The 18,559-nt window shown below is 58.2% G+C and overlaps 1 protein-coding gene and 1 long non-coding RNA gene across 4 annotated transcripts in view; one reads left to right on the forward strand and one right to left on the reverse strand.

Annotated features, from left to right (window-relative positions):
- Positions 1-265: 265 nt before the first annotated feature.
- LOC149121201 (uncharacterized) lies at positions 266-1,626 on the reverse strand. The gene is made up of 2 exons (XR_016223872.1): positions 943-1,626; positions 266-480 (listed from the first exon to the last, which is right to left on the reverse strand). It is a non-coding gene; the product is annotated as an uncharacterized LOC149121201 (long non-coding RNA).
- A 128-nt stretch (positions 1,627-1,754) lies between these two features.
- KSR1 (kinase suppressor of ras 1) overlaps positions 1,755-18,559 on the forward strand; it is a 155,815-nt gene continuing 139,010 nt past the window's right edge. For all 3 annotated transcript variants that reach the window (XM_089317458.1, XM_070061100.2, XM_070061101.2), the window contains exon 1: positions 1,755-2,181. In XM_089317458.1, coding sequence (XP_089173584.1) covers positions 1,951-2,181 — 231 coding nt within the window. In that variant the 5' untranslated portion in view covers positions 1,755-1,950. The remainder of the gene's footprint in view (positions 2,182-18,559) is intronic.

The following is an 18,559-nucleotide window of genomic DNA, read 5'->3' on the forward strand; positions in this document are numbered from 1 at the left end:
GTCTTCACGGGGAGGGGCAAGGAGACCCCTTGTGTTTCAAAAAATCCCAGAGCGGGGGTTAGTTTGTAAAAGCACATTTTACAGTTATCATAATTTCCTTTCTTCTTTAAAGAACATTTATTTCTTTGAAAGGCAGAGTGATGGGGGAGATATCGCCCAACTGCTTGTTCACTCCCCAAATGGCCACATTGGCAGGGTCTCAGCCAGGAGCTCCATCCTGCCTTTAGACATGATATTTATTTTGAAATGCCAAATGACATTAACAGAAAGTGTAACGTATTTATTTATTTGAAAGGCAGAGAGAGAGAGAGACAGAGACAGAGAGATCTTCTTTCTCCTCCTTCATTCCTCAAATGCCTGCAGCAGCAGGCACAGGGCCAGGCTGAAAGCCAGAAGTCTGGAGCTCCAGCCCGGTCTCCCATGTGGGGGGCAGGGACCCAAGCTCTTGAGCCATGGCTGCTGCCTCCCAGGAAGCTGGAACTGGAAACACAGGCAGGATTCGAACCCAGGCACTCCAATATGGGACTCGTCTCAAGTGAGGTCAACCGCTGTGCTGAGCGCCTGCCCCTATAGAAGGTGTAATACAAACTGCCACCCAGTACCATTGTCTATTCTCAAGTGAGAATGTGCGTGGATCCCACCTCCTGTCCAGTCCTCACCCTGAAGAAAGCTCCATCTGTCTACACACACACACACACACACACACACGCACACGCGCGCGCCTAAGCCTCAGCTGGGCTGAGAGATAAGAGCCACCGGCACAGGACCGGACCCAAAGAGCGGCCACGCCGCCTGCCCAGTGTCACGGGCCCTCGCTGTGTGCCGCGCTCCGGCCTGGATTTTGCTCTGTGGGGATAAATGAGAGACTTGTGCCACCAAGGAGCGACAGAAAACTCCACATTCTTCCTGCTGGCGAGTCTCGCGGGTCCGGAGCTGTCTCACCTGGATGGGCGTCTGGTGTCTCGGGTTCGCAGAGAGCACACGGGGTGACCCGCGGCGGTGGAGGTGGGCGCAAGCGCCACGGGCGCCGCCGCTCGACCCTCAGGACCGCTACCCCCGGCGCCAGCCATCAGCCCGCAGCCATGCGCGCCCGGACGCCCTTGCGCTCTGAGAAAGGGCCGCCGCCCAGAGTCGCATCCCGCGCCTGGCGAACCCCGACACTTATTTTGTGGGCCGCCTCCAGGAGAAAGTCCTTTCATTTTTCTCCACGCCTGAGAACTCCCACTGGTGCAGACAATTAAAAGTGCGGTGTGAGCCATTACAGAAGTACTTCAAGCCCCTTCCCACTAGATGGCGGCCCCTCAACCCACATAAACGTTCCGGAACCTCCCCTGTCCGGGAGTTCCAGGGCTCGGCTGCCGCTGAGGAACGGTGGGATGCACACCCTCCTCTCGTCCAGCGGGATACGGACCCCCTATCCGGCCTGATTCGGGAGCCGCCGGCAGCTCCTAGGCCGAGGCGGGCGGCGGGGGCGGGTGGGAAGAGGGGGCGCCCAGACCCTCAGCGCCGGGGCCAGCAGCGGCGCGGAGCAGCCCCTCCCGGGAGGATAGCCGGGGTGGGCTCTCCCGCGGCACCCCCGCTCGCCGGGAGCCCAGAGCCCGCCGCCCGGCGCGGACAGCTGGCCCCGAGGGCGCGGGCCGCGCGGCAGGTGCGCGGCGCGGACTACAAGTCCCAGCATGCCCCGCCGCCCTGACCCGGCCCCCGCCGCCGCTTAAAGGCTCCGGGAGCCGCAGCCGTCGGGTCGCCGCGGCTTTCGCTTTGCTGCGGCTGCTGGGCGGGCGGGAGGAGCGGACTCGGCGGCCGGCTCTCCCGGCGTCCGGGCTCTGGCCACGCCGAGGGGCGCGCCTCGTCCAGCCCTCCGGGCTCGGGGACTCCCTGCCGAGGCGCCCGCGCCCCCGACCCCCGCCCCGGGCTCCTCGCCTCGGCTCCCAGCGGCCCCGATGCCGAGGCATGGATAGAGCGGCGCTGAGCGCGGCGGCGATGGGCGAGGAGAAGGAGGGCGGCGGCGGGAGCGCCGCGGCGGCCGCGGATGGGGGCGCCGGGGCCGCGGCCAGCCGGGCGCTGCAGCAGTGCGGGCAGCTCCAGAAGCTCATCGACATCTCCATCGGCAGCCTGCGCGGGCTGCGCACCAAGTGTGCCGTGTCTAACGACCTCACCCAGCAGGAGATCCGGACCCTGGAGGTAAGGGGCCGCGGCGCCGGGGCGGGGGGGGGGGGGGGCGGTGGCCTCTACGCCTCCCTCCCGGCCCGAAGATTCTCCTGCTGGAGTTGCGTCCTTGAGCCGGGTCTCCCCGGTGGAGGCGACCCCTCGAGGACCCAGGACCAGCCTCGCCAAGGGCGACGTTTTGGGGGCGGGGGTTGCTTAGTGTGAACCGAGATGGAGGCTCGAGGCGCCGTACGCGTGGACATCCCCGGCCTCGCCTCCACCCCATTTCTAGTTTGCGGGGCCGCAGGGCTCACGCCGGTGCAGCCACGCGCCGGGCTTTGCCTCGTGTGCTAGGCGGATCCCCCTGAAGTGTGAGCGCCGGCCCGCCCTCCTCTCCCTTCCCCTCACGTCCCAGACTCCGTCCTGTCCCTTCCTTTCTCCCCTCCTCCAGGTCTCTGCTGCCTTTCAGAACGCGTTTGCTGAGGCTGCATTTGTGCTGTTCAGTCGTTGGGTGCTTTCCTTTGGCGTTGTCACCGCGGTTCCCTGCTCCAAACGCTCGGAATTCGCGGACTCCTCCCTCCCCGCAGACACTGGATTTGGGCTTAGAACGGATTATGCTGGGGAAGGCAGCCTTGGGTGGGAAGATGACACGGTTGGAGGGGTTCCGCTGGAGGAGACGGCCTGGGGTGTAGAGGAGAAAGATACTTGGCCCCCCCACTTGCAAATGATGGCTGGGAAGTGCCCCATTAAAAGGATTTGGAGGAACCAGCGAGAGGGGTGGTTGGGTTCTCACAAGGTGGAGCTCTCGGCAACCCCGTACACAATAGAGGGAAACCAATGCAGCCCCAATTTTGTCCAGAGACTGGGAGACCTGGAAAATTCTGGGGGCCAGTTAATAGCCGCCGTGTCTTGAAGGGGGGCTTCTCAGCACCCTGCATTGCTACATCTGTCCCTCTGCAGGTCTGGGAAGTTTCATTTTATTAGTGCCCCCCCTCCTGCTAACTACCTCTGCCAGCTGTCACAGGGCCAACCGTGATTGCAGGAATTGTTACAGAGCCGATCCTCCCTCTGTGCCACCACAAGCCTGAATCCTTGTTTGATCCAGAATGCTCGGGGATGACTCTCCCTCACTCCTATTTTTCTTAAAAGCAACCAAGCTGGGGACATTGGAAGACGGCAGTCAGTGCTGGCTGTTAATTTTTTTTTTTTTTTAATTACAGTTGCTATAGCAGCGCTGACCAGGGCACACCGACAGAACCCCTACCACCGGCCTTTCTGTATGCACACTGCCGTTTTCCACAACTGATTTCTCGAACACAGCTGAGTGTGTTTGCCCAGCAAACTCGAGTTTTTCAGCCCACACAATAGGGGGCCTGTGTGGCTTAGTTCCGGGAGGAGGGGTCGCTGTGTTGTTGGGCTCAGAGAAGATTCTCTGGTGTGGCCTCTGCCGATCCTGCCCAGTGTTTGTGCAGTGCTCCTGGCTCCCAGAGTGCGTAGGCAGGAGAACCGCTCGCTGTCCTTGCTCTGGAAGTGGCCTGCGGTCCTCCAGGTCGCCTGAGCTCCAGAGCCGCTGGTTTTGAGGAAGGTGTGAAGTCTGTGCTGTTGGGATGGTGTCGCTGGCAGCTGGGGCCCCGTCGCAGGAAGACCCACAGGTGACTGGCAGGGTGGGTGCACTCAGCCCCGGCTCTCTGTGCAAGCCCCTGGGCTGTGCCTTTGGTGCCCTGGCTCCCCGAAAAGGCAGGACCTGGGTCGCTTCTTAGCATGGGAATTTAGACCCCCGAGTCCGCCCCAGCTAGCTGGGGAGAGCCCTGGGGGCCTCCGCCTCCTCATCTGCAGACTGCAGCTTGGAGTGAGTCTGGGGGCTCTCCCAGCTCTGAGGTCTGTGGTTCAGTGAAGGAGATGCGGGTCGGACGTTTGTGATTGCAATTATTCGTGCTCCTGGTTTAGAACGGTTCTAAAATCCCGACTTCATGAACTGGTGAGAGCTTCGAGAAGGGAGCTGTGTGGTGAACAGAAAGCCCCCGGCTTTGAAATTGGGTCTGGTTCCGTGTGTATGGCTGTGGGCAAGTCCCGTGACTACTTATTTCTAGCCTCCCCTTCCGCCGGCGCGCACACCTGCAGCGTGTTCCGAGGCCGTGGGTCCACACGGTGACCTCTGGAAGGTCCTGCCTTGGAACTTGCCCTTGTGAGGGTCCACTGGCCTTCAGGGCACCTTTAGGGGAAGGAGCTGCTACCGCTGGCGCCGGCGCCCAGAGGTGGGTGACAAGGGCCAGAAAGCAACCCCAGCGTGCGGGGTTGGAGTGGCTCAGCCACAGCAGCCCGGCCAGCCAGCGGCTGTGTCTCCTGGGCTCTTTCCTGTTCTGTGGGCTTCTCTGGCTCGCTGGGCTGGACTCCCCAGACACTGCGCTTGCAACATTAGATTCCCAGCCTGGAAAGAAGGGTCTGACTCGAGGGCTGGGCTTACACAACCGCATCAGGCTTCTGCCAGCAGCTTAGGAACCCCGGCCCATGCCGGCCCTGGTTGAGTGCGCCCTCAGTGTGAGAAGTGGCACGTGAGATGTCCCTGCCGGGGCAGGCTGTGTTGCCCACCAGCCCAGGCTATGACGGTGTCGGGGGTCAGCGTGCCTGCGTGCCCTGTGGTGGCTTTTCTCTGTAGCAGTCTGGCTTGGCTTGAAGAGCGTGGAAGGAGGGTTTCCTGTTTGCCTCCTGCCTGCCTGGCGGTGTGCTGGACTCTTCTCCATGTCCTGGCATTGCCTGGTGAGCCACCTGCCTTCACCACCCCCACGTTCCTCTCTTTGTGGGAGGGCAGGGAAAGGACCTGGAACCAGAGTTGGGGTTTGTGAACAGAAGTGGTGCCCTGGCTCCCCAGCTCCTCCCGCAGTCTGAGAGCCCCACCGAGGCCCCAGGGGAGGCCCCCCTCCTCCAGGTGTGCTCGCAGGGCCCCACGCCAGCCGCCTCCTTCCTCTCCACTGGGTGCCCTGGTGCCCGCCTGTGCTGGGGAGACTGGCGTGCAGAAGCAGGCCTTGTGGCGAGTCCCACTCTGGGGACACTGCAGCTTGCTGTCCCTGCCAGCCTACTAGTGCTGCCCGGAGACCGGCTTGGCCACACGGGATCGCCCCAGCCTGCCCTTGTTCTAGGGAAAAGTCTCCCAGCGAGGCTTCCTGGGGAAATGGGTTTCCCGGGGCCCTGGCCCGTGAGGCTCCTCTAGGGAGGAGCACAGGGGCACTGTGGTAAGAACGGTTCCTGGCTTAGCTGTGTCCCTGAGGGAGGCCCAAGGTCAGGGAGGCCTGCCCTCCTCCCCCAGCCGACCAGAGGTCAGGTCAGGTGGGGAAGACCTGCTGGGAGGGGACAGGGCTGCCACCTGGCCTCAGATCCGGTCCCTAGTGGGTGAGGCATGGCCAGAGCATCCCTTCCTACTGAGGTACTGAGGCGCTTCCCAGGCTGCCAGCTGGCAGTGCCCTGAGGTGGGTGGGGTGCTGCAGGGGCGCTGTGGGTGTGAAGAGGGGCCAGGCAGGTGCCTGGCAGGGCCACCAGGGGAGACGACCCCCGACCCTGCACTGGGAGACCCGCTGCCCCTCTGGCCGGTGCAGCCTCCTGGTTTTCAGGGAAATATTCCCAGAGTCTTGTGACGGCTCTCGAGTCGCACAGCCCTGGCAGCACCGAGACCGAAACCTGGTTTTCCTTTCCCCGCCGAGCCGGAGAGCGGCATCTCTCTGCCTTTGCTCCGCTGCCACTCGGTTAACCCCTGTACTTTTGGAGTCGGCTTTCCCCTTGACAGCTTTTCCCCTGGTCACACCTACTTTCCTGAGTGTTCCTTAGAGGCTGCCTGGAGGAGGAGGCCTTATCAGATCTGCAGCCCAGGTCATTGTGGAGGCGGGGAGGCCCTGGTTTGCTGCCTGGGGGAACACTGATGGGAGGGCCTCCTCCCCTCTCCTTGCTCTGGATTGGCTCAGAATTCTGGAAAGCAGCATTCCACACCACCAGCATTCTGGTCTTGCCCCGGCTCTGGTCTGGAGAGGGCCCAGGGCCCAGCGGCAGTGGCCTGCAAGAGTGGGGGGAAGCAGCAGGTCTGTGGCCAGGTCTCTAAGCTGTGCTTTTTAAAAAGGACACCCTTTCACACAGGCTGGGTGAAGTCTTTTTCTGCATTCACTTCAAAGGGAAAGCTACAGAGGTGCCTTTGAGGTTGCAGGAATGGCCTTGGCAGACAGAGGGTGGCCGCTCTCGGTCTCCCGCTGTGTGGAGCACTCTGCTGGGCTCTTGGCTTGCGTGGCCCCGTGGAACACTCACAGTGGCCCTGTGAGATTTTGCCCTTGTTCTGCTGCTGAGGGATTGAGAGGCTGTGTTCTCAGGTGTTTGAACCTGGGTTGACTGAGGATGCTCTGAGCTCCGTGGCTGTGTGTGGAAACTGTGGCAGTGGTGGGTCAAGGTCATGGCTGCTGAGACCACAGAAATGGCCCTTAGCAGAAAGAGCTGGCCTGGGGGTACTGGGCTGCCTGATGACCATCCCAGGCTGTGTGGCTTCTGAGTTTGGGTGTGGGACTGCTTCCCTAATGTCCAGCCCAGCACATCCTCAAAGACAGGCCGCTGTCAGCAAGCCGGGGCGCATCTAGCTCTGCCTTCTGAGAAACGAGAAGCTGCCCAGAGATCAGCTTACTCATAATTTTTTCAATGGCTACCTGCTGTATTTCTGATAAACAGATTATTCTTTAACTTCCTACTTTTAATTAAAAATATTTAAAAAATAAACTGTGACAATATGTTCACTGCAAAAAGAAAAGAAAACACAGGGTGAACCACAGCAAACACCCCCAGCACCCATTCTCGGAGTTAATTCCGTGAACATGTTGCTGTGTGTGCATCCAGTCTTTTTATCCTCCACATTTGTGTACAAATGTACATGTGTGGACGTGTGGAAAATACTGTGTGTGTGGCCTTCAGTCTACATCAGCACAAATACAAAGGTGTCATCACTGTCAGTGGTGTGTCCTGTGATCGGACCACAGTCATCTAACCGGCCAGGCGCTGGCCGTCCATCCTGTTTGTAAGTCTTGCTTTTGTAAATCACACAGCACTAAGCAGTTCCTAGAAGCGGAGTTTGCTGGGTCAAAGTGTAAGAACACGTTTAACATAGGAACACTTAAGATTTTTTTTTTTAAAGAGTTATTTATTTGAAAGGCAGAGTTACAGAGGGGGAGAGACACAGGGAGAGAGATCGTCCATGCGCCCCGACACTTCAGATCTCTAGGGCGTCTGTCTCCCTGCCCTGCAGGACTGCCGGCACTTGGGAGGTGGCAGCCATACGCATCTATCCTGTACGGCACCACATGCGCAGCCACGATGGGTGTGCAGGACTTTCAACGGGAGACGGGACTGGACCCGGGAGCTGAGGGTCAGGAGCGCGTGTCCCGGTTGTGCGGCTGCGCGTGTCTGAGGTTCTGGGTGGTGTGTCAGGGATGGGGGCTCTCGTTCTGGGGCTGTCTTCAGGGGTGTGGTGGGGGCCCTTGGGCTGAGCAGTTAGAGGAGACTGTTTCCTTGCTCTACGGCTGGCGTGCAGGCGTCTGCACTGGCTGCCTCTGGACAGTGCACAGCCACACTAGCCTTGAGCTCTTGAGGCTCGAGGAAGGCACTGCTCGTAACCGTCACCTTGGTTTCACGACTAACCACAAAGACCCATCAGAGAGCTATTTGGGGTGCCTGGCTCTGGGCTGATTGGGTAGAGAGGTGGGTTCCTAAGGCCTGCAGAGGATCTTGGGATTTCCATCAGCCCAGCCTTCTCGTCATATGGGAGAGAACACTGAAGACCTGTGGGGAATTGACTTAGCAGGACCACCTGTTAGGGGAATTAACACATGGCGGTCCCTAAAGGACCCCTGGGCTGGGCTCAGAGCTGGGCCCACACCTAGTAAGACGTGGTTCCAGCTGGAGCCAGGTCTGCTGGCTGGGGTGAGCCGCAGCCGGCCAGTTCTGCCCTCTCTATGGTGCTGGGTCTGGATCTCCAGGGGTTTCCTGCAAGAGGAAGCAGATGGGTTTATTCTCAGCTCCACCTGCAAGTCCCGGGCACCCTGAGGACTGGAGGGATTCTTGGAAATCCTTTTGGGGTTTTGTATGGATAGTATTTTTTTTTTTTTTCTTTAGCATTTGTTTATTTGAAAGACAGAGTTAAGAGATACAGAGGCAGAGGCAGGAACAGATCTTCCATCCGCTGGTTCACGCCCCAGATGACTGCAACAGCCAGAGCTTGGTCAGGCTGTTGTAGGATCACAGAACTCCATCCAGGTCTCCCATGTGGGTGGCAGGGACCCAAGTACTTGAGCCGTCACCCGCTGCTTCGCAAGGTGTGCAGTTAGCAGGAAGCCGGATCAGAAGCAGAGGAGTCAGGACTTGAACCAGGCACTCTGCTATGGGATGTGGGCGTCCCAAGCAGTGACTTAATTGCTGCCCCAAAGCCCGCCCTCATCTTTTCATGTTTCTGCCCTCCAAATAATTAGAAGAATACATGAAGACTTGTGTTAAACATTTCTTGAAAGGAAAAGAATATATGTGTGAGTGAAGTGTGACTCTATGGCAGTTATGGACTTGACCAGCTACAATCAGGAACTTTCTGTACAGCTTAAACTACATAGTTGTATTGGCAACATTGTGGTCTTGAGGGTCTTGAGGGTGCAGATCTGATGAGGGAAGCTGCTGGCGGGGTGGTGGGCTTTCTTCAGGGCACCTAGAGCAGCTGAGTCCCACTTGAGCCAATTAATTTGAGTTAGTTTGATACGGATAAGCGGACCAACTTTGCTCACTTTGCACAGTTTTGCTGATGAGAAAAAAAAACTGTTACAGGTAATCTTTACTGTTATTTTCTCTCTCCCTGTGTCTCTCCCCCTCTGTAACTCTGCCTTTCAAATAAATAACTCTTAAAAAAAAAAAAATCTTAGGTGTTCCTATGTTAAACGTGTTCGTACACTTTGACCCAGCAAACTCCGCTTCTAGGAACTGCTTAGTGCTGTGTGATTTACAAAAGCAAGACTTACAAACAGGATGGACGGCCAGCGCCGGGCCGGTTAGATGAGTGCGGTCCGATCACCGGACACAGCCACTGACAAGTGAAAATAACAATAAGTGACAGGCAGAGGGATCTTCCGTCTGTTGATTCACTCCCCAAGTGCCAGAAACAGGTAGGGCTGGGGCCGGGAACTCAACCTGTGCCTCTCACATGGGTGGCAGAGTCAAGTCCTTGAGCTGTCCCCTGCTGCCTCCCAGCGTGTGCATTGGCAGGAAGCTGGAATCAGAAGCGGTGCTGGGACTCGAACCCAGGGACACCTGTGTGGGTTGTGGACATCCCAAGTGGCATCTTAATCGCTGTGCCACACAAGTGCTTTTTAAAAACATCCCACAGGCACTCCCCTGAGGACTCCCGCCTGCTAGGTCTGGGACCCTTGCGAGGATTTGCTGCGGCCTGTGTGGGAGCCTTCTGGTAGTCCATGGCGTGCCGCATCAGCCGGCCCCCTTCCGGAGATCCTGGAGGATAAGCCTCCCGTTGTAAAGGCCCTGAGAAGGCCTGCAGCAAGTCACTGACTCACGGGTACTTTGTCCCCACTGATCATGACTGGGGAAACGCTGTCGTAGCCATACACAGGCTTTGTTTCAGCTGCTGCTGTCTTTATATTTTAGGTTTTTATGAAACTGAGGTCCCTCCCGTTGGTGGGTCGAGCAGCCACCCGTGTCCCTGTAGGCTTTCCCGTCCCGGAGAGGTGGCCTTTTGTCAAGGGTGGTGGCGCACAGAGGGAAGCACGTGTCCTCTGGCGTCCGCTAGTAGTTAGGGACAGCTCCACTGTGCCCTTCCGTGAAGAAGAGGCAGAGGGCCCGAGAGGTCTGCCTGCCCACTCGCTGCCGCCTCCTGCCCTCCAGGAACCTAGTTGCTGGCCGGAGAGGACCGGGGCAGACGGCCGTGGGTGCCCGGAGCCTGGGCTGTGAGGGCGGGCAGAGGCCGCTCTGCAGATGAGGAATGCGTTTGCAAACAAGAAAGGAAGTGCTGGCTGGGAAAGGAAAGGAAGCGGCTTCCTGTTTCTGGCGGGGCTCTCTGAAAGGAGGGGCTCTCTCTGGCCCTCCCCAGCAGAGTGTGCTGCTGGGCCCGGCTGGGGCTGCCCTGGGGGCGCAGCCGCTGCAGCTCCCGCGTGCTCCTGAGCTTTCGGAAACGGTGCTGTTCCACCCCATCTTGTCCTCCCCGGATCACTGAGTCAAAGGGATGTGTGGTTTCTGCTCCCGCTGTGGGACGGATGTGTCGTAAGAGCTGACGGGGACCTGTGTGCCGGGCTCACTCCCTGCCTGGCCCTGTGACTGCTCACCACCGCCTCGCGCAGAAGGGCCTGCTGGCATCCTCATCTTACAGACCGGCAAGCCGAGACACAGGGAGCTTCAGGAGGGGCTGCGCTGTGGCTTGAAGCTTAGGGCAGCCTCGTTTGCGTTCGCAGACTCCTGTCTCCCGCCGCTGGGAAGCCTGTTAGCATCCTGACTCTTGCTGGCCCTGGGACCATGGGCAGGTTCCCTAGCTCTGTGAACCCCAGGGTTCTTGCTAGCTGGAAGGATTCACTTTAGGCCCTTGTGAGGGGCGAACGAGATCCGGGAGGTGTGCTAGACCGTGTCTGGCACTTAGAAGGCGTGCAGAATTGTCTTTCGGACTTCCTCTCCCTTAGTCTTATTCCACAACACCACTCCCGTTTCCCCGTCACCTTCCTCAGCCCCTCCAGGGGCTGTGCTGTAATTTGCCAAAGCAGTTCCTGTTCCGGACGTTTCGGTTGTTTCCAGGTTTCTGCTGTTATAAACCATGATTGTACAGGTGCCTCTTTATTTTTGTTCCCTTTCTGAGTTCATTTCTTTGGGATGATTTCCAGGGATGTAATTCCTGGGTCAAAGAGTATCAGTGTATGTGTGTGTGTGTGTGTGTGTGAGAGAGAGAGATGGGGGGGAGTTGCTAAATTGTTCTCCATTTTAGTTTTTTTGAGTGATGGCTATCTTAAAGAGTGTACTGCCAGGTAAATACCTTTTTTTTTTTTAAAGATTGATTTATTTATTTGAAAGTCAGAGTTACACACATAGAGAAGGAGAGGCAGAGAGATAGAGAGGTCTTCCATCTGCTGGTTCACTCCCCAGTTGGCCGCAATGGCTGGAGCAACACCGATCCGAAGCCAGGAGCTTCTTCCTGTCTCCCACACGAGTGCAGAGGCCCAAGGACTTGGGCCATCATCTACTGCTTTCCCAGGCCATAACAGAGAGCTGGATTGGAAGTGGAGCAGCCGGGACTTGAACCGACACCCATATGGGATGCTGGCACTACAGGCGGCAGCTTTACCTGCTAGGCCACAGTGCTGTCCCCAAATACCTCTTTTTAAAATCACTTTTTATTTATTTGGGAGATGGAGCGAGTGAGCTCCCGCCCACCGATTCACTCTCCAGTACTTGCAATGGCAGAAGATGGGATCGCAATCCAGGTCTCCCACGTAGGTGGTGCAGGAAGCCAGTTGCTCGACCCATCATCACTGCCTCCCAGGGTCTGTGTTAGCAGGAAGCTGGAGTTGGGAGCCAGGGCTGGGATCCTAACCCAGGTGCTCTGATGTGAGGCATGGATGTCTTAGACTCAATACCTGCATGCAGGCATCTGCCCATCTATAGGAAGACTTCTTTGCAATCCTTTTTGGCTCTTGTGCCTTTAGTCCTTGTTTTCTTCTCTCTTCCTTTTCCCCCTTTTTCCCTCCCTCCCTGCCTTCCCGCCTTGTTGGATCACCCCCCACTCTGGCATCTGCTGCTTATTTCTCTGTTCAGTTATTCAGTGGGGATTTGTGGAGCATCTGCGGTATGCCCATCACTGTTGCAGGGCCTGGAGACGGAGCAGTTCCTGTCGAGGAAGAAGGGCAGTGGACAAGATCGTCAGCCTACAGACAGGCGCGGTCTAGCCGTGGGATAGAGAGGAGAGTGAGCTGAAGGTGAGGCGGCTGCTGCAGCCTAGAAGGGCATCCCAGACAGCCGGGCCAGCACGCGCAAGAGCCCTGAGGCAGTCATGAGCTTGGCGTGTTCAGGGGCCAGAAAGGAGGATCACAGGCTTGGGATGCGTGGGAGGAGGAAGAGTGTGGTCTGCCATGAGGTCAGGGAGGCAGGCAGGGCCGTGGGGCTGTTTTCCTAAAGGTGGCCCCCTGGGCAAGAATTAATGCCCCCCAACTGAGCACCTGGCACTGAGCCCTTCCTCTCCCCAGCTCGTGCTAGGTGCTGTTCCGGGATGGGCGTGACTGAGGTGTGTGGTGCTACATGCTCAGCTTCGTGGGGGAGGCTGTGGATGAGTGAACCACAGAAGGTGCTGGAGGGGTGTGAAGAGGGCTCCGCAGGCCGCGTGGCTGACTCATCTCTGCCCTGAGCTGTGCGGGGACTTGGGAGATGCACCTTGATGTGCAGCGAGCTGCGCTCTGCTGCCAGCCTCCACTGTGGTAACTGAAACTCGGCTCTTGGAGGCAGGGCTGGCAGTCCCAGCGCGGTTGGGGGCGCCCCGGACCGCTGCCAGGCCTGGGGACCAAGCTTGCCAGCTCTGACGTGGGGCGCTGAGGCCAGCTCCGGGTATCGAGGCACTGACTTGTGGGAAACAGGCCCAAGAAGTGGGAAACCCCTTCTTCCTGCTCTGCCCCGCCACGCTGGCGTGTGGCTCTGGTCGGGAACACAGACCTGGGGATATTGTGCTGTCTGTGGCTTTCTCCCCTTCGGGTGGGACGGGAGGGGGTATAAGGTCAGTGCAGGTGCTTCTGGGACAGCTTAGGCTGTAGCCAATTGTAAGGGTGCCAGGAAGCGGGCCCTAGGGAAGATGCTGGGTGCCTTTTTGTTTGGAGAGGGGGTTGCATGGCCTGTGACCCATAGAGTGCCCAGCTTTGATCGGAGTTAACCAGCTCCTTGGGTCCCTTACACCAGAGCCACTCTAACAGAAGGGGTTCCTTCCAGATCCTAGCAGTGGGATCACTCGGGCTTCCGTCTCCTCCTCCCATAGCCAAGGCTAAGCTGCGAGAGACCTGCCCCTTGTATTGTGAGTTGAGAGCGTTTTGCTGGAGTTTTCTCAGTGAACGCCCTAGGCAGGGTAACTTTACAAGGCCCAGAGTCGTGTAGTCACAGGTGGGGCTGGGATCCAAATCCAGAACGTGTCTGTGTTGGTTTCACTGTACTCTCGCTGACCTGGGCCGGGGATGTGGTGCAGTGGGTTAAGCCCCTACCCCGGGACGCCTGCACCCCATGTCAGAGTGCCTGGGATCCGGTGCCCCCTCTCTTTCCAATCCAGTTTCCACACTCTAGAAGGCAGCAGATAATGACTTAAGTAGTTGGGTCTCTGCCACCCACTAGGGAGACCCCTTGGGATGATGTGGTTCCTGGTTCCAGGCCTGGCCCAGCCCTGGCTGTCGCAAGCATTTGGGGAATGAAGGAATAGATGGAAGATCTCTCTCTCTCCCCCCTCCCCCTCCCCCTTTCCCCCTCCCCCCTCCCCCTCTCCCCCTCTCCCCCTCTCCCCTCCCCCTCTCCCCTCCCCCTCTCCCCCCTCCCCCTCTCCCCCCTCTTCCCCCTCTCCCCGCTCTCCTCCCTCCCCCCTCTCCCCGCTCTCCTCCCTCCCCCCTCTCCCCACTACTCCCTCCCCCCTCCCCCTCTCCCCCCCTCCCCCTCTCCCCCCCCCTTCTTGCTCCCCTCATTGCTCTGCCTTTCAAAGGAACAACAAACGTAAAAAAGACGTCAGGTAGCTGCTGCCCTGGGGTCCCATCTAGGGCAGAAAGAGGTCAGAGAGCACCTTGCTCGTGCGGAGCCTTCTGGAAGAAGTAATGCTGGTGGAAGCTCCCCCTTGGGGCCCATTTGGAGGAGAGCGTCTCAGCTGTGAACAGGACAGGACAGCAGGGGGTGGCACCTGGATGAGCAGGTGGCCATTCGCTGAAGAGAGGAGGCACAGTCAGAGCCAGAGCTGGCGGAGAAGGAGGCTGCGGGCCGAGGCCGCCTCGGGCTCTGCGGGGTCAGAGGCTCTGGACTGAGCCCACGGAACGCAGTGGTTGCCTCCCAGAGAATTTTGCTTGAGCTGCAAGCGCTGTGGTCAGAAGGGTGACACAGCGGGGACGGCTGGGGCCTGTTGGAGACGATTTGCAGGCCCAGCTGGATTTTGAGTGTTGGTGAATCTCAGGAGAAAGAGGTGACAGCTCCCTGGGGAGACTGCCCTCGGTGGCCCTGACTCACCCTGGCCGAGGGGATGGAACAGAGCGAGGAAGAATCCGTCGGCGAATGGAAACTTGTCTTTTTCGGGGACAGGAAACCTTTGCTGTGTGGTTGGCCTAGTGGTTGGCGAGGAGGAGTGAGCACTTGAGACAAAGCCCTGGGCCGCTCTTGCAACTGCAGTGTTTGACAGCGTTGCGTTTTAGGAAGCAGCTTTTAAAAAAAGGAGATAAAAAGAAAGAAACCCGAAGTCTCTGACGTGGTTGCTATGTGTGCCTGTGTGCAGGCCACCCTGGGCTGCAACTGGCCGTGTGACTAATGGGGCGTGCATCTGTACTGCCCCCACCTCTGACCCCTAAACCAGAGGGGGCTGCTGACTCTTCTTAGAAAAATACTTAGGCGGCCTCAGATGACCGGACTGTACCTCGGGCATCTGACAGCTTAAACCAGACTTCCTCTCCGGCCCCGGTTGGTTTAAGCAGTTTCCTGGTCTGGCAGGATTTGTTGTCTAAGTACCTGGCTGGTCAGAGCACCCGTCCCAGTCACGGGAGACCGGGCCCTGTCCCCCTGCGACTGCCAGACCAGGCTGTACTTGGGTTCTGGAAGTCAGCTGTGCTGCTCCCTGGGGAAGGGGGCAGAGGTGGGCTCCGGGGGCTACTGCCTGGCCTCTGCTCCTACCTTCTGTTCCTGCTGTTGGAGCGCAGGATGGATGCCTGCTTGGCCTTGTTCTGGAAAGCCCCACTGATCCCTGGCTGCTTCTGCGTTTGCAGGTATGGCCAGGAGGGTGAGCAGCGCCCGTTAGTGGGTAAGGGCACAGGTTCTGACACTTAGCAGCGTGGGCTCAAACTCTACTCCTTGCTTGGTAAGCTGTGTGTCACTGGGTGCTTAACCTGTCTAGACAGCCGGTTCCCCATCTATAAAACGGGGCTAATAAGATGAGCACGTAAAGCACAATGCTTTTGTCTGTCACAGCATCGCATTTGTTTTTTCAATGAGTATTTGATTAGCACTGACTATGGGTTGGGCACTGTTCTAAGCTCTGGCAAAATATCAGTGACCAAAAGGACACACATGGAGCTTTGTGGAGAGGAGACATCCAGCCCACAAAAGAGAGAGTGGAATCTGCCGCCTGGGATGTGTGGGGAAGGTGGTGTGGAGAGGCCGGAAGCAGGAGGGAGCGGCGCCCGCAGGGAGCCTTGTTGAATGAGGGTCAGGAGGGCTTTGCAGAAAAGAGAGCATTGAACAAGGACCCCGGAGGGCCAGGGGGTGGCCCTGGGCCGCTATCTGGAGCAGGGCTTTGCAAGCCGAGGAGCAGCAGGTGTGAAGGCCCAGGAGAGGGAGCCTGGCTTCGGGAGGCTGCCAGGTGTCCTGGGCGTGCCCTTTGGGGAGGCTCTCGGATGTCACCTGCAAGCACTGGACCCTGAGCCCAGGACGGAGGGAGAAAAGCAGGCTGTGGATGCTGGGCCTTGTGTGGGTTCTTCAGTGGGCCCTGCTTCTGTCTCGTACAATCCACAAGGGGTTTCAAAGCTCAGCCCTCCTTATTAAAAACCGGAGCTTGGGGCTGGTGCTGTGGTGTAGCGGGTTAAGTCACTGTCAGCAGTGCCAGCATCCGTATGGGTGCCAATTAGAGACCCATCTCCACTTCTGATCCTGCTCTCTGCTGATGTGCCTGGGAAAGCATTGGAAGATGGCCCCAGTGCTTGGGCCCCTGCACCCATGTGAGAGACTGGATGGAATCTCTGGCTCCTGGATTTGGCCTGGCCCAGCCCTGGCTGTTGGGGCCATTTGTGGAATGAACGAGCAGATGGAAAATCTCTGTCTCTCCCTCTCTCTCTTTCTCTTCCCCTCTCACCCTCCCCCTCTCTCTCCCTCTTCCACTCCTCCTCCTTTCTCTCTGTAATTCTTTCAAATAAATAAATAAACCTTTTTTTCTTTTAGATTTATCTATTCATTTGAAAGGCAGAGTTACCTAGAGAAATCTTCCATTTTATGGTTCACTCCCCCCAAATGGCCACAATCACCTGGGCTGGGCCAGGCCGAAGCCAGGAATCCTCTTCCAGGTCTTTCATGAGTGCAGGGGCCTCCTCTGCTTTCCCAGGCACATCAGCAGAGAGCCGGATTGGAACTGGAGCAGCCGAGATTCCAACTGGCGCCCACATGGGATGCTCATCCTGCAGGCCTTGGCTTTAACCTGCTGTGCCACAGCGCCGGCCCTATAAATACATCTTAAAAAAAAAAAAAAATGGAGTTTGAGCTCCAGCCCAGTAGCCTACTATGAAAAACCGTGTTCCTGAATTAGAGAAAGTTCCCTTTCTTTTTATTTACTTATTTATTTATTTATTTTTTTGACAGGCAGAGTGGACAGTGAGAGAGAGAGACAGGGAGAAAGGTCTTCCTTTGCCGTTGGTTCACCCTCCAATGGCTGCTGTGGCTGGCGCACCGCACTGATCCCAAGGCAGGAGCCAGGTACTTATCCTGGTCTCCCATGGGGTGCAGGGCCCAAGCACCTGGGCCATCCTCCACTGCACTCCCTGGCCACAGCAGAGAGCTGGCCTGGAAGAGGGGCAACCGGGACAGAATCCGGTGCCCCAACCGGGACTAGAACCCGGTGTGCCAGCGCCGCTAGGCGGAGGATTAGCCTAGTGAGCTGTGGCGCCGGCCAGAAAGTTCCCTTTCTGATGACGTGGGCCTAGCCTGAGGCAGGCTGCGGCTCTGCCACCATTGAGGGCAACACGGGCGTCATGTGTGTCCATTCCGCAGGCATTTATTGAGCTCCCAGTCCGGCTGTCCCTGCCTGGGGTCACTTTCCTTCTCTGTCCCAGGATAGCTCAGACCCTGCCCCCGGCCCATCCCTCCCCGGGACTTTATCCCGAGGCAGTCATTCAGCAGGAAGAGAACTGGAACTTAGCAGGGTGTTTGCACAAGCCGTGAACCCGTGGCTTGGCTCGGTTCAGCTTGGGGAAGATGGAGCAGGCGGGACCAAGGCGGGGAATGACGGGACCACACTTGTGATATCGCCTCCTGTGGGAACGTGTGAGCACGAAGGGCGAGACTGAACCCTTGCAGCATTTATCATGACATTGTCGTGGGAGGTTCCGGGTGCTGAGTGGAGTGGGTCGTGGCGGGGATGGTCCTTCTTGGCAATATTCCTTTATTACTGCTGTAATTTCTTTTGTTCACTTAGGGAAACAGTGGATGTCTGAGTGCCTCCCAGATGTGAGGCTGTGTTCAGAGTTGGCCATGGAGGGGGCTGCACAGACCCCGGCCGCCAAGCCCCCTTCCCTCCTCGCTGCTCACAGACTGAAGGCGCATGGGGTGCCCAGCTCAAACTTACCAGAAATAAGTGGACACTGTGTCCTGCAGGTTCTCCTCAGGCCCCTGGATTCTGCAGATACAGAAGTTTCCAGAAATGCTGAGCGTGAGGAGCTACTGCTAGCCAGTGGTCCTGTGAAAGCAGGGCCCTGGGACCAACAGGGCCTCCCGGTCTTGGCCGCTCTGGTGCCAAGAGCTGTGCACAAGTCCCAGTGGGCTGTCCAAAGGAACCCCCTGCCCTCTGACCACAGGGCTGCCAGGAAAGAGACCCTGCAGTGGGCTCCCCTCCTGCATGCCTGACACTCACAGCAGGGATACTGGCTGTGATGGGCCCAGGAAGCCTGCGGTTGGCACAGCAAGACTGGTGTGGAAACCGGGACAGCCGCATGGACCCCTGCTTGCCACACTGTGACCTGATGGTGGTGGAGGTGGTGAGGTTGATGGCAGGGGGTGGTGAAGATGTGGGGGGGGGGGGTGAGGATGATGGTGGGAGGGTGGTAAGGACCCTGATGGTTTTTGACTGCGACTTTCGCTGGTTGCTCTTCGTGTTTCTGGCTCTCAGGCAGCCCCTAGCATACTGTACCCACAAGGCCTTGCAGCTGGGGTAGCGGAGCCTGAGGCTCGCCTCCATTGTGCAGGAAGGAACTGGGGACCAGGAGCCTAGTTGGCCTCTCAGAGTGTTACCCACAGTGACAGGCTGGGATCAGGTTGGGGTCTGGCTGATGCCAAAGCAGTTTTCTTGTTGCAGCCCTTTGGGCTCTGGCTCCATAGGGAGAACCGCGAAACAGGGACGGGTCCACCTCCTACTCCCAGCCCAGCCCGGTGTGCCACACGCTCGGGGCCAGCCTCCCGTCCTCTCAGGGGGATAACCGGAGCCCTTGAGCTGCGGTGGAAG

This window comes from Oryctolagus cuniculus, chromosome 17 (assembly GCF_051225735.1).
Source record: "Oryctolagus cuniculus isolate XC-2025 breed Fujian yellow rabbit chromosome 17, ASM5122573v1, whole genome shotgun sequence".
In the NCBI taxonomy this organism is placed as follows: Eukaryota; Metazoa; Chordata; class Mammalia; order Lagomorpha; family Leporidae; genus Oryctolagus; species Oryctolagus cuniculus.